The sequence below is a fragment of the Carlito syrichta genome, unplaced genomic scaffold, assembly GCF_000164805.1.
Source record: "Carlito syrichta isolate Samal-C Ts95f unplaced genomic scaffold, Tarsius_syrichta-2.0.1 Scaffold303015, whole genome shotgun sequence".
NCBI lineage: Eukaryota > Metazoa > Chordata > Mammalia > Primates > Tarsiidae > Carlito > Carlito syrichta.
Window position 1 is genome coordinate 114449 of NW_007247111.1, and position 24903 is coordinate 139351.

At 40.3% G+C, this 24903-nt stretch overlaps 1 protein-coding gene across 1 annotated transcript in view; it reads right to left on the reverse strand.

Annotated features, from left to right (window-relative positions):
• The window catches only part of CDYL (chromodomain Y like), a 71463-nt gene that overhangs the window by 15077 nt on the left and 31483 nt on the right, over window positions 1-24903 (reverse strand). The window contains exon 2 of the mRNA XM_021712027.1: window positions 1305-1561. Within this exon, the coding sequence (XP_021567702.1) occupies window positions 1305-1561 (257 nt within the window). The remainder of the gene's footprint in view (window positions 1-1304; window positions 1562-24903) is intronic.

A 24903-nucleotide genomic window follows, 5' to 3' on the forward strand; every position in this document is an offset into this window, starting at 1 on the left:
TAAAGGCATTTTATTATTGGATAATCTGGATCTATAAAAACACATTCCTGGCCTGATATAGTTCCCTACATCCACCATGATTTTAACTAATTTGCAAATGTCTTAGTTTCTGTAATCAGAGACTGAGATGCTGGGGATGAAGTATAAATATAGCTACGTAACTAAGTATAAACAGAGTATAATTAGAAAGACTCGTGAGTCTACATTACCTTAATATTTCTATAGATAAGGCAAAAGTTACATATTATATCACTGGGCATTTCTCCAGTTTGGACAGCAGGTGGCACATTCAAACCAGCTGAAAGAAACAAGTTCAGTCCTGTTTTTTTTTTTTTTTTTAAAACCAGTCTACCACACTTGGGACAGAAACCTAAATAGTCTGGTGTATAAGTGTATTAAGTCCAAGCACATTAGCATGGAAAGGTAATTTTAGAAGGGCACAAAATAATTTAAAACAATCTTTATGAAGCATTTAAAAATAACCATCGAAAGGACTCTGTAGCCTAAAAATGTATTGAGGACCAGCTTTGAGCTGGTTTGTTATGTGACCCTGGCCAGACAGACACACAGGCTTTCTGTAGTTCGGTTTTCTTTCTTTCTGTAGTTAGGTTTTCTCATCTAGCTACACACAAGTGGAAAACAAATACTAGAACTTAAAATTTTGGCAAGGTATTGGGCAAGTTCAAGTACTCGCAATTCTAGAAACTACATGGAATTCATTTTCAAACCTCTGCAAACCACCAATCTCCCTTGGTCTTGAAAGCTCATCCAAGGTACTAACAGCAATGAGTGTGTGTTCTGCTACAACGAAGAATCTGAAGACTAGGCATGATGAGAAACTTTCTGAAGGGACTTCGACCCCAGGGCATTTTAATTCTGCCTGACCAAAGAGCCCTTTAAAAATCTGAAGAAAGCTATGGCGGAGCCAGCACACACACTTCTCGTGACTCCAGGAGGCCCCCATACCCTCCAGACAAGAGCTCCCAGCTTGGGAGGTGGATGAGGACAGAGGAGCAGCCACTACCTCCCACCCAAGCTCTGGTTCCCGTCACAGCACACACCCAGGAGAATGGATGCGGTCACTCAGCACACACCTGGTGTTCCCCCTTCACCACAGTCAGAGGCACAAAGGGAAGCCAAGCACCAAATGTCACCTCTGCTTCCTACCTTCTAGTGGGCATTGGAGATGGCCCAGAAGGAGGTTTAGAAAGAACACAAAGAAGAGCACCAATCAGCAAGCAGGCCCAAGCAGCAGGGGCATGGAGAAGCATGGAGCACAAATCAGTCCAACGAGCGCATCTCACCTCTGGGTTTAGTGAGTTATTCTCTGATGATTTTGTGGACAACAAGATGTGGGTGAAGCCATCCTGCTTCCTGACGACAATGTCTCTGTATCTGTAGGCACTCTCTGTCTGCCTCACACTGAAACGCAACCGCTTGTCAAAAGGCTGGTCTCTTCTGTCGTCAATAAATTTCCTTTTCCCGGCTGTCACTCCTGTAACAGATGTCTGTATGTTGGTGGTTCCATTGGCTGTTAACGCATCCATGAACGGAGATGTACCTGCCAAGAGTTTGAAATCACAGTGGTCTGTGATGTCCCACTACCAGCTCACTCCCCAGTGTCATCTCTGAATTAGATAAAAAATGTTCATTAAAAACCCAGGAGTTAACGTACTAATGCAAGAATGTTAAAACTTAGAACTTTTAGATAGTCTACCTTTAAAGTCATTTGCTTTCTTTCCATGTCTGACAAGGAAACTACTTTTTTGTTTATCTTGCCTAAAAAAATGAAGATGAAGGGGTTACTTACTGAACAGAAGCTACAAAATCTGGGACTACTGAAGAATTTAAGGACGATGCATCTCATGGAGAGTACCTACTCCGGGTTTGAGAAGTTGAAAGAAAACAGGAAAATGATTCAAGAAAGTATCTTATTATAAGAGTTGAGGCCATTCTAGTCAAAACCTTTTCTGGATGAAGACTGACCTGTAGACACACAAATGCAGCCATCGGTGACTGCAGGTCTACAGAGTAGTGCAGGCCACCAATGCAGACTACTACCCCTGAGGAATATTCGAGATGCTCAGGAGTTCTTCCTTATGTTGCCCTGGAAGGGGACTATTAGAAAGTCCATGAACTCATCTAGTTCCATGACTTTTTCAAGCAGCCCTGTAATCAGCTCTCCTGTCTCCCAGCACATGATGCATTTTCACCAGTGTTCTCTCCTGTGTCACAGCTCCTCAACATCAATGGGTGGCGTTTTAAGATATGGTCTCCTGAACTTGGTATATTTTATTAAAATAAACTCAAGGGTTTCATGAAACACTTTACTGGAGTTACCAAGATATGCCAAGGTAAGAATTAGAGTATTTTGTTTTTTAAGAGATGGGGTCATGCTATGTTGTCCAGGCTGGTCTCAAACTCCTTGCCTCCTTGTGATCCTCCCATCTTACAGGTGTGCATGAGCCACCACACCTGGCTAAGAATTCAAATAATCATCATCATGCCTATATAAATGGTCTAAATAATACCTAATGTGGTAATGAATGTACAAAGTCTTTGGATGAGAAAAAAGGAAAGAAATATAAGAAAACTGGATCAGGCTTTACTAACACATTAGCAAAAACAGAAGTGCCCTGAAAGAACGAACATGAAGAATCTAGTCAGAAGTATTTCCTCCAAAGTGAAAGAGATTAAAGCTACCAGAAAAGACTCATAAATGGACATTTTAGAGGAGGCAAATAATCTCCCTGCAAAACAACTTGACTTTCATTCACCTGGTTGAAATAATACTACCCATTTTAATCTCTAGAGATTTCAGAGAATTTAGAGAATTTTGAAAAATTTAAAGCAGTTATAATACTGTACATGGGTCAATAATCTAAAAATATAACAAGATACATGTGAAAGGCTCCCCAGCATCTGCTGCTTTTTGTCTAGGACACTTCCTGCCCCCATTAGCCACCAAGGTTGATTTCTTAGGTGCCTTAGGTGTGTCTAAAACACATATTTCTCCATCCTCCCCCTTTAAAAAATACAATGGCAGAATGCTAGCTATCATTTATCTTGTATATATTGTTATGCCTTACTTATATATACACAAGATGTGTACACTGTTATTTTTGCTTTTACTCATTCGACAATATCTTAGAACTTTTGTTCTCTCTATCAGGACATCGTTTCCTACTTTTTTTTTTTTTTGAGTTGGAGTCTCACTCTGTCACCCAGACTGGAGTGCAGTGGCCGCTCCCGGCCGCCGCAGTCTCGACCTGCTGGGCTCCGGCGATCCTTCCGCCTCAGCCTTGCGAGTAGCTGGAACTACAGGCACGTGCTACCACGCCCGGCTAATTTTTTTGATTTATTGGAGAGACAAGGCCTTGCCAAGTTGCCCAGGTGGGTCTCAAACCTGTGGGCTCAGGCTTTCCTACTCTTTTCTAAGGATGGACTAGGATTCATTTTTCCAGTCCACAATGAAATAGGCACTAATATTCAAAGATCCGTTGATGTGACAAACAATGCTGCAATGTAGAACCCTGGCATGGGTCATTCCAATGAGGGTAAATCTACAGGCATTTCAAAAGAACTTGTGGCCTTGAGCACTTTTAAGTGAAAGGGCATTTGATAAGATCTTACCAGTAAGACAGGGTGCTGCCAAATCTCCCAGGAACTCAGGGAAAATCCTTTCTCTTTCTTTTTACCTGCATCCTCTCCCCCACCAGATTCCTCTCCCATCAGAGACATCGAGACTCAGAGACATCTCGCAGATCACCTACTAGCAACTTGATTGTACTTTTTACTAAATAGAGAAAAACAAATCATTTCATATGAAATAGTATAGCACTGGAACCAATTATTTTATCCTAATGATATTTGGCTTCGAATGGAAGTCTGGACACTAAGGGACTTATTTATGTCCAAAAAAATCAAAATTTTATATTTTACAGTTTTCTAATGTGTTAATGTGTGAAACAATCACCAACATGCATCGCAGGTTCAACGATATATGTTGTGCGATAGTAATTTGTTTGACATTTTCCACCTGATGTTTTTCTATTCAAGCAGTCTAGTTTTCTTCTGTTGACATTAATAATATGTAATTTATTGTCCAGTCTGTTGTTTGAAGACAATGTGAAAGGATGCACTCATGACTCCTGAAAACCATTTCTCAACTGATCAGTCAAAAGCCTGACTAATTTCAAATGGGAATTTGAATAGATTTTTCATTATTTTTGAATGGAAAACTTTAAGGAAACATACACTTTTGAAAAAGTTGTACTTGTGTAAGTTCATCCTGTATACTCACCAGCAATCTCTTTATGTTCCCTGAGAGGGGACATCTGAGTCCAAAGGGTTCAAATGCTCCCCAGTCTCTTCTACCTCAGAAACCCTCTCCAATCTGCTTGATCACTTGCTACTACTACCCTTTATCCTCACATTCCCCACAGTCACATCTGCCTGCACTTCCTGTCTCCACTTCTTCCTTTGCCCAAAGTTCCTCAACTCACTTAAATCTAGTGCTTGACTCACTATGGCAGATCACCTTTTGAGCACAAAACATGGGTCCTGGATGATTATGAACATCTGAGCCTGGGTGAGCAGGAGAGAGAGGAAGTAGCTGAGGGAGGGAAGGAGAGATGCCTGGTTTCCTTGATGGTGAGCACTCCCATGAAGATATGTAGAGCCCTCAAGTTGGTGACAAGTCAGGGCTGCAGATACAGGCTTGGGGGTAGGTGCCAGAAATGATGGTTGAATTGACAAGTAAGAGCCCCACAGGAAGTGTGTAAGCCTGCTGAAGTCAGCTGGGGAGTGCCACACACAGGGCCAGGGGACAGCAGGGAAGTAGAAAGGCAATTACAGTCTTCCTGACAGGAAGGAGAGAATGACACGCAGTGAGGATGTGTCAATAGTGGCATATGTAGAGGTGGAGGAGAAAAAAGAGGTAATGGGAGATTAGAGATAATTAATAATCTTGGGAAAGTTGTTTCACTACAGCATCAAAGGCAGAAGCCAGATCTTAGGATATAATGAAAGACAAATAGAAATTGACACATAAACAACATCCATGCTCAACCAGGAATTTGTAAAAATGTTGTTTTAAGAAACTTGAGAAACAGAAATACAATCATACATGAGAAGACACACTTAGGTAATGGCTGATAATAATGATTTCCCTGCCTAGAGATCACATCAGGAAAACTGTGCAGAGGTGAGCAGGGTGGCCACATGCCACGGCAGTGGAGTGATATGACAGGAGACGGATGTGGAGAAGGCTGGGTACTTGGGCCTCCTTAGGAGAAGGGGGTTCCTTCAGATTACACATGCCAGTGTGTTGACAGTGTTGAGTGAGAGCTGTTTGGGCCTTCACCAGTTACCTGAACTGGAGTTTTAACAGGTGCTCTATCAAATCACAAGAATCATCCCAGCAACGGAGGAAGTCCTGTTGCTGTGGTTTGAATGTTGTGTTCCCTCAAATTCACCTGCTGAAATCTCAGTCCCCAAGGTGATGTTCTTAAGATGTGGGGCCTTTGGGAGGAGATTGGGTCATGGGCGTAGATTTCTCATGAATGGGCTTTGTGTCGTTATCAAAGAGGCCTGAGAGACCTTTTGATCTATCTGCCAAGTGAGGAAGAGGGCCCCCACCATGCACTGAATCTGCTGGTGCCTTGATCTTGGACTTCTCAGCCCCCAGAACTGTGAGAAACACAAAAATAAAGCCTGTATTTTATTAGGGCAGCCTGAGCAGACTAAGGCAGCCCTTAAGTGCAGGATAGCTGCTTTTACTAGGACAAAGCTGACTGGCTTTGAGTCAGCTTCTTCTACAGTGTCTTTTATTTAAAAGGCAGACTTTCTTAAACTCTTCCAGCAGTTTTCCTTGTGGCTTCCTTCCATGGAAGCAGATTTTTAGGCAATGAGGTCCGTGCAGCTTTCATATGTGGGTTTCAGGAAAAGTTCAACATTTTCTTTGTGGTGACACTTCCTGTGAAGCTATCTGTGGTTCTGCAAATTTAAAAATGGATTCATTTTGGCTTCTGACCAAGTCCACTGAAATTGGTCTGCAGTCTTCTGTGTTAAAAACTTTGTGGGCTTCCTAGTGCCAGTGAGGTCCCTGCTGATTTCAGACTCCGTGATATCCCTAAGTGCTTCACTACCATGTACATCTCAATGACTCCTAGGACCTCCTATTATCCACCTGTGCAGGGCATGTGATGACTCACTTTGTATTATTAAGGGGGAGAAGTATTCACAGCAGGACAGAATCTGGGAATCACAGACTGACATCAATGAGCTAGGTCCTGACCACCTCCCAGTCTCTGTATCACTCAAGCCCCTCACTTGAGCCAACTGTGGCACTGTTCTTACACCACCCAGGTTGTGTTCACCTCATGACCTTTGTACTTGCTCTCCCCTCTGCTTAGAATGCCTGTGACCTAGAGTTCAAACAGCCAGTTTCTTTTGCTCACCTAGACAACAAATGAAATGTCAGCCCCTCAGACAGCCTTCATGGATAACCTCTCTAATATTGGCCCCTCCTATGACTATTATCCTGGCTTGCTTTCTTCAAAGCATCCCTCAAGGTTATTTCTTTCTGATTTCATTTTTACTTATAGTATCACCTATATAGTCCACCAAGCTCTGTAAAATGTGGGGCCTTTGGGAGGTGATTAGGTCCTCATGGCTCACTCACTAACATATTCCTACTGTGCATAATACTCCTTCAATATTTACTGAAAAGATGCATGGAAGGCATATTTTAATCTGCTGAAAACCTGGGGGTTGGGGGGAAGATGATTACAGATGGAACAACAGAAGAACAACTGCATACTTATCTTCTGAAAGTATACAAGACAGAAGAAAATGGGATAGCATCTGTGAAGTGCATGAAGAAAAAAGAAAGCCACCCTATATACACAGAATTTATACATCATAAATGTCCTTCAGAAACAGGAGAAACAAACACACTGCCAGACAAAACCTGAGAATCTGTTACCAGCAGACTTACACTAATAGAAATGTTAAAAGATGTTCTTCAGGCAGAAGGAAAATGACACCAGACAGAAGCTTGGGTATAAAGAAAGGAATGAAGAGTACCAGACTTGTGAATATATGGGCAAAAATGAACCTGCACAGACTGCATGTTACATGTAATTAAGAGTAGAAAGTTGTAGCTGCTTGGCCTAGTCACACAAAGTTTCCTTTGCCTTCATACCAACCTAAAAAAAAAATGAATATGAACCAGTTTGTACACACAACGCAAACATTTGAGAATATTTTCTGGCAGAATGTGATTTAGAAAGACTGATCTCTGATGCAGCTTAAGCAAAAAGAGAAAAACAGCCAAGAGATTAAAAGTTATTAAATAATTACCTCTCAAAATCTTTTTTTGGGTCAGGCAGGTTAGAGAATAGCTGACTGTAAAAGTGGCAAACCGCTCCAAAGCACAGAAAAAAAGAAAGAAAACCCATTCAATTCATTTTGTAGAGACAACTTAACTTGATGTCAAAACTATGGCTCAGCCTGTAATCCCACGCCTTTGGGAGGCTAAGGTGAGTGGATTGCCTGAGCCCGCGGGTTCAAGACCCGCCTGAGCAGCGAGACCTCATCTCTACAATAAATAAAATCAGCCGGGTGTGGTAGTGCGCGCCTGTAATTCCGGCTACTCGGAAGGCTGAGGCAGAAGGATGGCCGGAGCCCAGCAGGTAGAGGCTGCGGTGGCCGGGAGTGGCCACTGCACTCCAGTCTGGGCGACAGAGTGAGACTCCAACTCAAAAAAACCAAAAAACAAAAAACAAAACAAAAAACTAGACACAGATGCCACAGAGCAAAACCACACATCAGTTTTATTTATTACTCACAACCACACAATTCTACTTTATTAATAGGAATGACAAAAGGCATTTTTAAGAAGTTGTGAGAGAGCTCAGTGCAAGGGCAAGAATAAAACACATACTAAACAATAGCTTTCCTACATTCTAGGGACTATTTAGAAAATATACACTAAAACAATCCTCATCTATAATATAAACTTAAATTAGGAATAAATATAATCTTCAAGAAGTATACTGAATAAGTAGAAAACATCAGGTTTTACCATATAGGACATTAAAAAAAAAAAACTAAAAAAGAAGGAAAATGCCATGATTCTAGAGAATACGAAATACTGTAAAACTATCAATCTTTCCAAATTTTAATTCCAGTAGATTTCCAATCAAAATTTCAGTGGTTAAGACTTAGCAGGATGACAAGCTAAGAAAATGTGTGAAAAGAATAATGTGCAAAATATACTTAAGTAGTTATATGTTACAAATCTACTCAAAGAGCATAGTTCTAGTACAGAGAAAATGAGTTAGAATCAGTCTAAGAATATAGCTCCTAAGATGAGGACAACGCATCACAAATCAATATAAGCTGGCATGAACCACTCAATAAATGGTAATGAAAAAAACAGGAAGTTAATTTCCTTTTCTTTGGGAAAAAAAGTCTTGTTTAAGAAAAAGCGTAATAGGATATATATGGTTTTCTAGATGGAGAAAACTTAAATGTAAAAAGGATAGAAGAAAAGTTAAAGAACAGGTCAAGTTCACAAAGATTGAAAACTTCACAGATAAAGGCTAATATTTTAACCATTAAAGCAATAATACACATTTGTTATTTATTTATTTTTAAATTTACTTTTTAGTCTCACTCTGTTGCCCAGTCTGGAGTGCAATGGTATGCTGCTCACGGCCACCACAGTCTCGACCTGCTGGGCTCAGGTGATCCTTCTGCCTCAGCCTTCCAAGTAGCTGGAACTACAGGCATGTGCTGCCTCACCTGGTTTATTTTTTTGATTTATTGTAGAGATGAGGTCTTGCCAAGTTGCCCGGGCTGGTCGTCAACACAAATTGATTTAAATGCAAAGCATAAAATAGTCCTAAAACACACACACACACACACACACACACACCACATAAATGATGCGTACAGCAAATTCAAATAATGGAATAAAACACTAAAATATGAAAAATTAATCTCACAAGTAAAAAAATGAAACATCCTTTCTATCTCCAGGTTAGGAAAACTTTTAAAACATGACAATTAAATCAGCGCTGGTAAAAGGCACACGTACATTTCTAGAAAGCAATTTTGTAAGATGTGCCAATCAGCCGTGGCCCTTTTAATTCTACTTTTAAAACAGGAAAATAAATTATATGAGGACATGGTTTTACAGATATGTTATTTAAATAGCTATACTTTTAAAATGGAAAAACTGTCAAGAGCCCTAAATTTAGTGCTGAATAGTAGGAAATGGTTAAATTAATTATGGTACACACGTACCTGAGAGAATACTACATAGATGTTATGTTTATAAAGAATTTTTTTTTTAGTCCAGATCTCAATGTCTTCCTGGCTGGAGGGCTGTGGTATGATTATGGCCTACCATAGCTTGACCTCCTGGGCTTAAGTGATCCTTCCGCCTCAGCCTCCAGAGTAGCTGGGACTAAAGGTGCATGCCACTATATTAGCTATTTATTTTTATTTTTATAGAGACAAAGTCTTGCTATGTTGCCCAGGCTGGTCTTGAATTTCTGGTTCCAAGCAATCCTCTTGCCTTGCCCTCCCAAAGTGCTAGGATTACAGGAGTGAGCCACTGTACCCAGCCACTTATGAAGATATTTTTTGGGGGGGGGGGGTTGGAGTCTCACTCCGTTGCCCAGACTGGAGTGCAGTGGCACACTCCTGGCCACCGCAGCTTTGACCTGCTGGGCTCCAGCGATCCTTCTGCCTCAGCCTTCCAAGTAGCTGGAACTACAGGCGTGCGCTACCACACCTGGCTAATTTTTGATTTATTGTAGAGATGAGGTCTCGCCAAGTTGCCCGGGCAGGTCTCCAACCTGTGGGCTCAGGCAATTCACTCACCTGGGCCTCCCAAAGTGCTGGGATTACAGGCTGAGCCACTGAGCCCGGCCCATTTATGAAGATTTTTAAGAATATAGGTCAATAGTATATCATAGCAGCTACCACTTACATCACACTTTACATATGTTGAGCTCTGAGCATAACTAATCTAATTTAAATCCATTGTGTCCATTGATCTGATCCCCAAGCTTGTGTTCTTCCACTACCCACTCCCAAAACAAGAAATGAAAATGAAAAGTAGCAAAAGGAGAGAGTGGATAGACAGATATCAATAATGTTTCCACAATTACACAAGTGTTAATAAGGGCTCTTTCTTGGTGACAGAGATGTGGGGAAATTCCTATACTCTTGGTATTTTGTAAATTTCTATAATATATTACTGATATAATCAGGAAACCATTTGAAATCATACTATAGCATCAAAAATCAAAAGTATCAAAAATATTACTTTTGATTAGGTAAAGATTTACTAGTATTTTCCTGATTATGTTTTAGTTTAGGATTGTTTAATCAAGAGGAAGTTTTAGTATGTTGTCAAGGCAGAAGGGTCTCAAATGCAAAGAGTTCAAAAACTGTTTTTAAGCAGCTTGGATATTCACGGCCATTATTTTCTTTGGTTTAAAGTTAAAGAGCAAGAATTATAGTGTCTACAGAATTAATAACCCTACTGTATAGAGTTTAGCATTTCAAAATATTGTTATTCACACCTATGAAACCTAACCCTATACAAAATCTAACCCTATACAAAATCCTATAATCCTGTAATTTTGTATAACTATACAAAATCCTACAATTTTATTCAGATTATATAATCTGCAAACTTTATTAGGGAAAAATTTTCACATGAACATGGAAGCAAAGGCAGCCTTTAAACATCAATTTCCCTTTTCTCCATAATGCATTAAATGAATCTTTTATAAATGACTGTAAAAGACCCTTTGCTCTAACTCCTTTAATCACAGTTCTGTAGACTGCAAATTTATAGGGATTTCTGGGTTAAAGGTTTTATATATATATGCTCATCCTTAGCCAACTTCAAGAAAGATACTGATACACTATCATGTGTCGGTATGTTTTGTTCCAACACAACTGACATATAAGGAACAATCCTAGGACATTGCAAATTTCACATGTTTACACACAGCTGTCTGGAGAGTCAGTGAATGCACAACTGTACCCAGGTGAACCTGCCTGGGTAGGACACTCAAAACACATACCTCCAACAGCCGCCCAGTTACATCACGTGTCACAGCCTTCCATGTGATTTCAGATCACGCACCTTCTAGCTTCACAGTAACCCACACACTGTACACTTCTACTGTCTACTTTCACAAGCAAACTGCTCGTCTTTTTCAAGATAAAGTACCATACTTAAGGTAGTACTGTACTTATTTTTCTTGGCCATTTAACATGTGACCTTGTGATAATGTTTATGTTAGGGTCGTATCTTATTTTTTGATATGCCAATGACAAAGTTTTTAAGTGTTGTATTCCTAACATTTCCACTATAAGCCCTGTAGTTTTACTGCATGATAGCATAGTGTGGCGATTTTTAGAAACATGTATCACATGACAGCAGAATGACTGTAAGTTTTCTTTCTACCACTCAATCTCAGAGTCATTCTTTTTTGCTTGATTCAAGAAAGAATATTTTCACAGCCATGTTTTAGTCTTAGTCCCCCAAATAAAACCATCTAACTGATGATATGCTTCAAGATGTCACACAAGCAACCAACAGCAGTTCCATGGGGAGCGAGGGTGGAAATGCGGGTGAAAATGCTTACTACCAACACCACATCCAGGGAATACTTTGTTCTTCACCAGCCAAATTCTTCCAGGAGGAACTGGAAACTTCCAGGAGCCCTGCTAAAGTCAACAGGGCTCATACCCAAACGCCACTGCAAAGTGCTGGGATCCTGCTGTCCCCGCTCCCAACAGGAAAGAACTGACAGATAAGGAGTTAGGAACAGAAGGCTTCAGCAGTACAGGCTGACCGAGGATTCTCCAGCGGCTGGAGGGAAGTGCCCGGCGTGTCCACTGCATGCGTGCTCTGAAGCCTGTGGAAGTGGTGTTCTGCTCTCTGGGCTCAGTGCTTCCTTTGTTCTTAATGCTGTGAGGCTGTTCATTTCATATACCCACTACAGATGTATAGTAGGTCACTCCCAAATCTTTATTTCTACTCACAAATCTGTGTTTAGAGTTTCAGATTAATTATATCACCTCTGTTTAAAAAAAACAGCATCCAACACCCAATCCTCTTTAGAAGGCCTTTATTTTACAGGCAATGGTACCTCAACTGAAGCAGATGACTGGAAGGAAATCTTCCCTTAACCCTTCAGACCAAGTCATGGGCTTCAGACAAATCTTTCTGCAACATCCATTAGGGGGAACATCCTGTCCTGCCTGTCAGCTAGAAACAGGTGTAAATGTAAATGGTCTTCAGAATTTGCCACCACTTGCTGCCCTACGATTTCCAGTCCACATAGAACCACCCTGGTGGTCCCTCAGGGTTAGCTAACAGGGCAGCTTCCCAGTTGGATACGCCTGAGGAACTCCTGTAGCTTTGGATTTGGGACTCAGAAACCAAGTGCAAGCCCATTTTTATACCATCCTGAGGCCCCTGAATTCTGGGCTTGGTGTTGCTTTATTTTTGAACACTATTAGGAAAACCCAGTAAGATAGCCACTAAGACATTGATCCTTCATACACATTTAATGTAACTAATTTAAAATATAAGAAATTGTATTAAGAATGGGCCTATCCAGTTCCCTCTGCAACCAACCTACAAAAACCACGATCAGCAGTTGTGCCAAGCCACTCAGTCCTTTTATTTGAAAACTGCGGCAAATGTACATAATATTTATCATGCCAACCATCTGTAAGTGGACTTTTAGTGGCACTAAGTACATTCACAATGCTGTGTGCCCATCATCACTGTCAATACCCCTAACATTGTCATCACCCCCAACATAAATTGTACCCATTAAATAGTAACTCTTCCTTCCTCCCTCCCACAGTCCCCACTAACCTGTATTCTACTTCCTGTCTCTGTGAATTTATCTCTTCTAGATTCCTCACACAAATGACTACAATCTTTTAAAAATAAACCTGTCTAAATCTGCTGCACAAACACATCTGCCCCAAAGCTGGGCCATGAGTGTGATGACCCCCAAACTGTGGACTCAGTCATCAGCCACTGCTGTCTCTGGAGAGAGTCCGTCCCAAGGACACCATGAAAGGAATGAAGGCCAGGGTGACCAGTGTTGTCATATGTGCTAGAAATGACAAAGCTCTGAGGGGAGGGTACCTTTCTATCCAAACACTAGCACAACAGCGGGCACTTGGGGTATTTGTGAAGAATGAACAAACCTGAGACTCAAGCTCTCATTGACCCAATCTCGTGCTTCTGCCCCCTCATTATCACCCCTCCCTGATTCATCCACCCTGGGAGGTAGTAGTATAGAAGGAGAACAAGGCATGGGGGTCACTGAACTGAGTCTGCTGCTATTGTCCTAGGGTCCACGGGCCTCTGGTGGCCTCAGCTGCTCTCCTCCCTTGGCAATGAGAAAGGCCAGACATACCCAATTTGCTGGTCACTTCCTTAGTCTCGTTCTTGCATGGTTTCCTTGATTCACCTGATTGTCAGTAATTTTTCTATATCTGGACTACTCTACCTGCTTGATAGCTTCTCTGGTTTCTAGCTGTCTCTGCCAACTCCATGGCCACAATAACTTTCCTCAAACCTTTTATTCAAGTATTTCCCCTATAAATGAAGAGCCCCCAAGTAAATAAATGAATATCACCTATTAAACCTAAGTGTAAGTGAATAAGGTTGTTGCTGATGTCACCTCACGGCCAGAGAGCAGGCACACTGCTACAAGTACAACGTTAGCGTCGGAAAAACACCCACAAATAACTCATTCCTTAAAAGCCAAAACAAAATAAAAAAAAAAACCCTGAGAACACAGAAGGCACAAAAGCCATCTTAGTTCACGAAACATACAAATAATTCCTTGTAACTGCTAAATACCTGGGGAATGCAAGAAATACACAAAGGCAGATGAATGGAAAATGGTGAGAGGAAGATGTTAAATGTTCGTCTATAGGCTGAGGGAGCATTAAAAAAAAAACTAAAAACAACAGAAAGGAGAACATAAGCTATGGTTTCGTCAATTAAAATGAGTGTTTCACAGTTAACTCTTCAGAGAGAACCAATCTAAAAAGATTAAGTGCAAAAAGCAATGAGGAAACTTTAAGAAGAAAAATAAAGAATTTGAGACAAAACCAATTGCCAATTAATGAGACTGGGTAATTTTAAATCAACTCTAGATAATTATAATTTCCTAAAACCTAAATAAGACCAGCCTGATTAAACCACAGAATTATGAGCCAAGAGGCACACAAGAATGTTGCATTTGACATGGCAAGTGAAATGTGTGCTTTGACAGCAGGGGTTCTTAGTCTGACTGCAATCGGCTCACTTGGGAGCTTTTTCACAAGTGCTCCTTGGAGGAAAGGGAACTCTCACACACTGTGGGTGGGAATGTAAATCAGTACAACCACTACGGAAAACAGTAAGAAGGTTTCTCAAAAAACTAAAAATACAGCTACTATATGACCCAGGAATTCCACTGCTGGATGGATATATATCCAACAGAAAAGAAATCAGTATGTTGAAGAGATATCTGCATCCCTCCCATGTTTATTACAGCACTATTCACAATAGACAAGATATGGATTCTACTTACACGCCCATTGACAGATGAATGAAAAAGTAAATGTGGTATAGATACACAATGGAATACTATTCAGCCATAAAATGAATGAAATTCTGTCATTTGCAGCAACACGGAACTGGAGGACATTATGTTATATGAAATAAGTCAGGCACAGAAAGGCAAATTGTCACGTGTTCTCAACTCATAGAATCTAAAAAGGCTGATCTCATAGAAGTAGAGAGTAGAATAGTAGTTATTAGAGGTGGGAAAAGGTAGGGGGATGGGGTGAGGGCCAAAGGCTGGTTAATGGATACAAAATTACTGTTAGACAGAAGGAGTAAGTTTTAGTGCTCTACAGCACTATAGGGTAAATCTGCTGTATGCTTTAAAACAGCTAGAAGGGTGGATTTTGAATGTATCCAAACAAAGAAATGATAAACACTTGAGATGATGGACTGATTTGCTAATTACCCTGATTTGATCATTATACATTGTATACACGTATCAAAATATCACACTGTATCCAACAAATATGTACAATTATTACACGTCAGGTAAAAATAAAAAATAAAAGGAAAAAATGTGCTCCTTGGACCACCTGAGGGTTCCCTGGGTGGAATACAGGTCCCATACCCAGCTACCGGATGCACGCTGAGGCTGAGGATCCCCTAAGGTTTCAGAGTCCATATGTTTGGTACCTGACACTGATGTAGCGTATTTGAGGCCTGAAACAGGATATTCAGGGTAACTCAAAAGAATAAGTTCAGGTCAGAGACTGAGATTAGAGTAGCAGTAGTAACATTTCCTCCAAATCAGAGGAAGAATTATTAAAGTCCAAATAATTAACACAGACAAATGACAGAATGAAACACAAGGGGAGACAGGACCTGAAAACCAGGAGGGAGTTTTGAGGTACTTATTAGTCAACATCACCAAGATTTATTCCCCTTTCCTCACTGAAAACCTCACCCAAGGAAATACGCTCGCTATTTCACAGTGAATATCCTCCAATGTGGAAACAGTTTAAAGGCTGGTTCTTACATTGCTTGTATTTGTAATTTTTCATGATTAATATCATACAGGAAAGTAAAAATTTTTACATTCTGATTAATCATACTCATCTTCCCTCAGAATGAACTGTCTATTAATTATAACTCTTTCCGATTTCTTTTCTTATTCTTTACCAAAAGCACGAAAGGGAATTTCAGCATCAATCAAACTGTCTTCTTAGAGCTGGAGGTCAGAGACACAGACAGAGACAAAGGGTCAGCAACAGACATCCAAGGACCCATCATCACTGGCTGGGCGGTGCGAGGCATCTCACTCAATACCTACTTTACAAGCTGAAAATCTCGGGTCCAGGACACATAACTGCCTCACTTGCATGAGGTCACCAAGCAGGTGTGGGGAGGGGCAAGCTCAGATCATATTCAGGCCTACAGACAGGGCTGCACAAACGTGCTCTCCATAGCGCCCAGGTGCCTGCCACAGCGATAGATATGTACACACGAATAGCAAACTCCTAAAGAAAAAATGAGTAGCTTATGACAAGAAACCTCTTCAAGAAAGTAATTCCCAGATAATTCCGGTGAAGACTTCATGGAGTTGGAATTTTAACTGGCTCTCGGTGCTCTGCATACAATAGGTGCTCAACAAGTAATTGTTGAATATAACTGGTAAGAAACAGAATAAGGCATGCAAGGGTACTATGCCATTAGCAAAGATATGAAGGTGGACAGGTATGACATATATTTGGGGGACTTTGGTGAAGGTTTACTGAGAAAAGCCAGGATGGGAAGATGCTGCAGCCAGCTTTTTAAGGGTTAAATGTCAAGTTAAGCAGAATATGGACACAGTGCTGGAGGCCACGGAGGAGGGTGTAAGGGGATCTAAAGTTCACCCACTTGCCAGGAACGACTAGAAGCTGAGACTAAGAGAGGAATGGGAAAAATCTTGGTGTGCAGATACTTGTTCAAGAAAATGTGTTTGGAGCCAATTTAAGGGAAAAAAATTAAAAATATCAATGGCTGTTGTACCCAACATGTATCTTACCGATTATTAAATTCTAACGGCTCTAAGGTAGAGTCCTCTTGTTACTTCTGGCATCAACCTGGGGCAGAGGGAGAAATAGTGAGAAGGCCAGTGCTAGGCCACCTTGCTATGAGTCTAGTCACCTGGGTAGAGAGGTGAGGTGGTGCTTAGTTACCAGTTTATCACCGTCCTGAGGGAGGAAAGTCTGGTGCTCATGTCAGTGCTTCCTCCCTGTGACTGAAACACAGCCATCTCAAAGCCTTATATTTCTGCCTACCCTAAAGCTGTCACTGATGTTCCTACTAGCTGCATCTACAGCAGGACTGAAGACCACCATTTTCCAGAGGAACAGCTTGGGCACGCGTCATGCTAGTGTGATCATTTAAAAACTGCACACACATACACACAATTAAAAAACTAACAAATAAGTGATTAATAAACGGGCTCTGACATTTCATTTCAACCACTCCTACTTTTATTCACTGCACTGCTTGGAGTTGCTGGGATACCAGCTGTTCCAAAAAAGGTTCTTTTCCTGCAGGCCTCCATCACTCCCAGGGCCCACCCCTGAGGCTCAGCAGCAGAGCCCATTCTCTTTTCTGTGTCTATGAATTTTATTACTTTAGTACCTCATATAAGTAGAATCATATAGTATCTGTCTTTTTTGTGACTGGCTTACTTCACTGAACGTAATGTCTTCAAGGTTCATCCATACTGTACCATGTATCAGAGCTTTCTTCCGTTTTAAGGCTGAATCATATTTCATTGTATGGATGGACCACATTTTGTTTATCTATCCATCTGCTGATGGACACTTGGGTTGATACTGTGAATAATGCTGCTATAAACACTGGTATACAGATATCTATTTAAGTCTCTGCTTTCAATTATTTTGGGTATACACCCAGAAGTGGAACTGCTGGGTCATCTGATAATTCCATGTTTACTCTTTGAAGTTATAGTTAATATTTTCCTAAATTTTCTATAAGGTGCTTAATTAGTAATTATAGTCAAACTCTTGGAAAAGATTCAAATTATAGATTGTGATTATTTCCACTTCCTTGTTAAATTTCCTCACTTCAGTTTTCCTGGGATGGAGAACCAGGGGATACAAGAACGTAAAATCCTGTAAGTGTTGGCGAGAAGTTACTCCAAGGTGAGTATCTCCAATCTGAAAACCTGACATTTGAAATGCTCCAAAATCTGAAACTCTTTGAGCACCAGTATGACACTCAAAGAAAGTGCTAATTAAAGTATTTCAGATTTGAGATGCTCAATCATAAGTATAGTGCAAATATTCCAAAATCTGAAAAAACCTGAAATCTAAAACTCCTGTGGTTCCAAAGATTTCAGATAAGGGATACTTGACCTGTATAATCAAAGAGAAATTACATAAGAATCCACAGCCAATTTTGAAGCTATCTTAGTTTAGGGACAGAATCTGCATAAAATGTTATTTGTTTCTCTTTTTATGGCCTGAAGTTGCTGTCTCCTATCCAGTTTTGCAATTTTAATGGGCACTTACAGGCCACATGAATCCTTGATGGTAGGAACCAGGCCTCATCAAGTTTGTGCCTTTGGTTCTGTGAGTAAACCTCGAGCTCTTAGATAGTTCAAGGTTTACTGAAAGACTTTTTGATAGCAGGAGAATGAAAAAAACTTGAAGATCTGTTCTTCCAGAACAAAACACTCCAATTAGCAATATCACCATAAACTATGCAAAACTCTACAATCAGTTCCGGGTTCAACTAGAGACAACACATGTCCTTGACCATGCTTTAAGGTTTTGTGGTATAAAGGTCTGTACTCTAAAGATTAGTACATACAGAAGAACTCTCTGTCAATTTTAATCTTCGAGTTGTGCTGAGCTCCTCTGAGAGCTTTATCCCTAAGGGGATTGGATTCCTAAATCTAGAAGAACAATGAAGCCTTTAGTAGCCCAAAGAAAATCTAAGTTGACTCAGTTGACTCAACTTGACTCAGTTCTTCAAAACATAAACGACAATAAAGGAGTGTCAAAGTTATCACTACAACCAATGCTTAGAATCAAAGTTAACACTGAGAAAACCGAAATTCTTAAAAGGGAACTGTATTATTTGAAGAAGTTAATGGAAAACTTTATTCAAGCGTGATCAATCTTTAATTGCAGATGCAAATTCAAGTTTTAGTTTTACTTTGATAAACCAAATTTAAAAAATGAAAAATGACTAAGTAGTATAAATCCCACTATTCTAACTAACTGTATAAGGACAAATTCCTAAAGTAAACTCAACAAGACAGGTGATACTTTAAATTTAGTTTATTTCCTCATTAATAGCTTTGAAAATAAAATAGTGAAGAGAAAAAAACAATCTGTTAACAATGTCTCCTTAAACTACCAGAAAAGGGACAGAAAATCATCTGACCTTACCCTTTACTGCAGAAAATACAGAATTAGCCAGAAAAGAACAAACGAAAATATAAGAATGACAATAGCTATTCTATATGGTATAATTCTCCAGCAGTGAGATTCTATATTGATCACATTTATAAAAAATTTATTTCCTGAAAAAATAATCAAACTTTATTGACATAGGATGGAATTCTCTCAGTATTTTTTTCATAATATTTATCTTGACTTTCAGAACCAACCAGCTCTTGCAACTATTGCCTCTATAACTAATCAATTATATTCTAATTTCCCTAGTTCATTAACAGTGTATGGCCACTAATTTCAAACCCCAGATATTAGAGGAGGACACCATCTTGGTTAGATATATGTAGAATAGCTATAATCAAACTTCTACGCCAAAGAAAATCAACTCACAATATGTAGTTATTGCATCTAGTATATTCTAGGAGAAAAGGTTCAAGTGCTAATTTTACACCCCTAACAAACATCAAGTACCTCACTTGGAAGTGTATTATTACTCGGAGTAAAGAGAGCGTCATGGTATTTGCTGATATTCAGAGTGAAGTCTAATTCAGCCTTCTATTAATACCAAAAGCAACAGGCTAAGTAGGAAAACTTGTCACCTATATTTTAATCTTCCCAAGTGCTACTATTTCCTTCAATTCTGAGTGTTCACATAACAGAGTATACCATAGGATATACCATAGTACAATGTTGTTAACTTCTTCCTTCTGTCCCCCACTTCTTCTCTAAAACAGAAATAGTTTAATCTAGAACAAAGTTTGCATTCGTTTTAACTGTTCTCAAATGCTATACTAATGACTCTCTATACTTAAGGTTATGTTAGCATAGCTTATAGACGCTGGGCAGAAAATAGAACCCATTAAAACCAGAAAGGCAAATGCTACTGAAAGTACAACAAACTAACCCCCAACAAGAAGCTAGAGGTAATATCATAACAGAAAAAAAGTCAGTCCTGTAGTTAGTTCCTAAAAACTGGTTCCATACTTAGTTCTAACGTTTCTAGAGACCAGAGCAAGACTGGAAACCCCAATAAAAAGAAGATTCTAAGGTAAAAACAAATCTATGACTTAAGACAATCTGGTACTTCTGAAATCCAAGATAAATTCTCCCTGAGGTTTTTGAAAAGAAACAAGAAGCCAATACACACACAGACACTCAGCCACCCCAAAACCATAATACACAGATACTCAGCCATCCCAAAGCCAAACTCTGCTCAGTTTGTAACCTGTGCTATCATGTAGAGTCCTTTGCATATATGGCTAAAAGAGCCTTAACCATAAACACAAAGGACTCTACATGATCAGCACAGGTTACAAACTCAAAAGAACTCCTGAAGTGCAGGAAAGAATTGTTTCCCGAGCATTTTCTCCGTACACAGAGCTATTTCTTCCTCCCTAAACAAAAATCTTACTTGGAACATTAAAAACATAACTGATCAAAGCTGAGGGGCTCTGGAGGGTGGGAGCACCCTCTAACTCCCTGTCAGCCTCAGGGCTAACCTAGTAGGTACAGGTGGCTGGACCTCCATTCAGAGGGCTTGCTCAGCAGCTGGAGATCTTCAAAGTTCCTAGGACTTAAGAGGCATGGTAAGAAAATGAAAATATGTGATTTTACTTTAGAAAGAAACAGGCTGCTGTGGGAAACAAAGAGATGTCCCCGTCCTCACAGGCTCAGCTGCTTGCCTGGAATGAACTACCTGGATAAAGGGGAACAGTCAGAATCACCAAAAGGGGGAGGAAGGCCTAGAGAAGCCGACTCTGGGTGTTCAGCTGGCCTCTGAATTAATTTTCAGACCACATGAACAAGGTCTTCATTTAATCCACAGTGAACTTTTCTTTTTTTAAAAAATCTATTTCTATTTTAGGATTTCTTTTTTAATTTTTATTATAAAGATGTGGGGTGGTACAATTCAGGGTTACATATACAAACGTTGATTACACAGGTACCCTTGTTGATGAGGTATGCCCTTGCTCCCCTAGCAGTTTCCCTAAACTGCCAATTCCACCCCACCTTCCCCTGACAGTTTTACAGTGAACTTTTCAAGAACTTTTGTCAGTATTTGTGACATTCACTCTCTTTTTAGTTCTTTTCAGTCAAGATTGTTTCATCTCGTGCTACCTCAAGAAAATGTATTCGCTAGAACATAAGAGTTTATATAAAGTATATCCTCAAAGTTTTAAAATTTGGTATGTAGTCTCTTCTCCTAAGAGAAGGCTAGAAGCATGTAGTTTGTACCCCAAAGAAGTCTACTCCAAACCTGAAGGTCTGAGGCAACCAAGTTAATTCATTATAATACCAAAACCTACAAGTTTATATTAAACATACTAAACAGTTCTAACATCAGGACCATACAAAATGTGTATACTGGCTAGAGAGCAGAGCAGTAAAATGTTTTTGGGCCAGGTGCGGTGGTTGCCTGTAATCCCAGCACTTTGGGAGGCCAAGGCAACAGTATTACCTGAGCGCAAGGGTTTGAGACCAGTGTGGGCAACTTGGTGAGACCTCGTCTTTACAACAGATAAAAAAATTAGCTAGAGTGTGGTGTCCTGTACCTGTAGTCTCAGTTACTTGGGAGGCTGAGGTAGAAGAACTTCAGAAGGTTGAGGCTGCAGTGTCATGTTCATGCAACAGCACTCCAGTCTGGGAGGCAGAATTAGACTCTGACTTAAATTTAAAAAAAAAAAAAAAGGTTTTTGGGGAGCAATTTGGCAACTTGTATCAAAAACATCAAACAAAACAAAACAAGACACCTTTGAGAAATCCACACCTAAGAATTCATCCTGAAAAAATAATCATGGATTCCCACTGGGGATTTGATCAAAAGGATGTTCTTTGCAGTGTGTCTGAACAGTCGGGCATTTGCTATAATTAAAGGAGACAATGTACAATTACGACTGATGATGGAAAGCTGTTTGTGATCTATGAGGAGCCAACACGGTACACAGAACAGTGAGATATATGCTCCCACATGCGAACTACGTGCAGGGCACAGAGAATACAGGCAGGGTCTCAAGCCAGAACTCCGTAGTTCAGAGCTGGCTCTGTCATCTCCTTGTACCCAATCTCACCTACTGACCGATGTCCTACTTTCCCAGCTATGAGGACAATCTACTCTTCACTCTCTTGTGGTATAGCTGCCAGGATTTAACTGCTGTTCTTTTGTTTCTATGCTTGAGCATGAGCTGACCATCTAAGAGAAGTTTTGTGGGAAATGAGTCCAGTGGTGTGGAGGCCAAACCAGTCTGTGTACCTGCTCCAAGAAACCACATCAGAACCTGCTTCAGTCACAAATCCATTCTGCAGACAAAAGTCAAAAAAGGAAAACAAATCAAAAGCTCAGAATGAAGAAGAAACCTGTCCACAGCTATAACATTGGTTGAAGAGTTGGATAAACTAAACACAACTGTTCTTGAACTTGTAGGACAGCGGAGGTTGCAAAGCAACCGAACAGCCTGGACTCCGAGGAAAGACAAGTCCCTCCAAGGAAAGCTGGGAGATGTGGACTGCCTCATCTGTAGCACAGAATGAGGGAAAGAGTAAGGACTCAGCCAAAATTCTAAAGAAGTGCTAAGGGTGGAGTATAAGCTGACAGGACAGTAGAGCAGTTCACACATGAGAAGTTGGGGATGAGGCCGGGGATCAGAAACAACCTCCCTCAGTGAAGCAAGCATCCAGAAAGGGACCTGCCACCTCCAGGAGAAGGGCATGGAGTCCCACCCTCTTATCCTGCCCTTTCTCTCTCTCTGGCCTCTGGGGCAGTAAACCCTGTTGACCCATTAGTGTCAAGGGAAGGCGAGTGTGGAAAAAGAACTCATTCACCCCTAGGCAGGAGAAAGAATCCTGAAAAGACTTTACTCTTCCAAGGCTGAGGCACATGGCTCACCCTTCTCCCACTGCCCCATGTACCTCCCACCCTAGCCAAGCAAGAACCAAGTAAAAATCAACTTCAGTCCACTCCCAGAGGAGGAGAAAGGCACAGAGATGGTAATCAGACAAACAACAACAACAACAAAAGCCTCCCGGTAATCCCAAGTTACAACCAATCCTAAGCACAGAGCATGTTTAGAGAAATCTACAGCCTGTGTGGTGCACTGAAGGCAACCACAGCAAAAAATAAAACTCCAAAACAGCCCAAGTCATGACTAGACACTCATCGCCCCTCTCCAATTAGCTGCCTGAAAAAGACATGCCCATTTCTCCTTCCTCCCATCCTGCTTTATATAAGATATCCAGCAGTCAAACAAAAATTAGGAAATACATAAAGATGAAGGAAAAAAAACACAATTTGTAGAGAAACAAATCAATCAATGGAACCAGAACTTAGAACAGAACTCCAAAATGATTCAGGTAATGGCACTAGCCTATAATAACATTTAAATAACTACGGCAGATGTTAGAGGATCTACTGGAAAAGGTGGACAACTTGAACATATAAATGGGAATTCCAGAAACTATGAGAAAGACTCAGTGTTAAAGCTAAAAATAGAAGGATATCAGAGATAAAGAATTCTTTCAACAGGCTCATTAGTAGACTTCACGATGCCGAGGAAAGATTCAGTGAACTTGAAGATAGGTCAACAGAATTTAAAGAAAACTTTTTTTTTTTAAAAGAGACCCACAAAACAGAACAGATCCAATCACAGATTCAAGAAACTCAGAGAACTCAAAGCAGAATTTAGAAAGAAATACCCACTCCTAGACAAATCATTTTCAAATTTCTGAAACCAAAAAAATAGTCTAAAAAGATAAAAGATGAAACACACATTGTGCAGAGAAGGACAAAGACGATTGCAGGTATCTTGTCAGAAATAATGCACCTTTAAAATACCAAATGAAAACAACGGTCAACTGAGAAGTCTATACCCAGCAATAAAATACATTTCAAAAATAAAGACAAGGAAAAAAAAGAGAAAGGCTGAAAGAACTCACTGCTATCAGTGAAGATATAAAAGATTTGAAGAATACAATTATACTCATCCTAACCGATTACATAAATGTTAGGAAATACTCCCAGCGGAGCCTCCAGAATGTTAGGTCAGGCCTGCTGGGGTTGTGAGTGTCTGGTGATAATCCGATGCTGCATGAAAGATGTGAAGAATTGTACAGAAATTAGATTAGAAAATATAGTTTATTTAGAAAGTAAATTTGAGAGAGAAAGGGAGAGAGAAATTCACCTCTAAGGTAAGAGAGGGGGCCAAAGCAAGGAAACGTGGCGATAGCCACAGTACAAAGACCACATGGCCACACCAGAGGCTAGTAAGGCAATGGCAAAATGGTTGCTCATGGTTGAGTCCTTTTAACCATTTTCCTTGGATGGGGGAAGGTCATTAAGGTGATTAGGTGGTGGTCTGCTCCACATCATCATGAAGGGTCAGGTAAGCACAGGTACTGGCGTCAGGTGATAGACAGCAGATGGGTAGTTTAGTCACATGACTGCCACCATGGTAGTGGGCTAGATGGGAGACAAGGGGAAGAGCTTTTCCTGCAAGAGACTTGTCAGACGTTTGCAATCCACAAACTCCTTAGCAGAAAGGTGGTCTATTATAATTTCTATGACTCTGTCCTTGTCTTGCATCTGATGGAGATTTGATGGAGGGGGTGAGGTAGGCTGCCAGCTTGGCCTGCAGTACAGTGTCAGAAGGCTTCCTAAAACCTGTCTACCTATTGAAAATTTATCTTATCTATGTCTAACCTGTACTAGATTCAAAGGATGTCAGGGGTAAAGTCTGAGCAAAAATGGCTATGCTGAGGCAAAAGACTAAATTAAGAATAAACTAAGTTTATTCTAGGTTTCTGTAGGTACCTTTCTATAAAGAACACTATATCTAACTACAGAATACG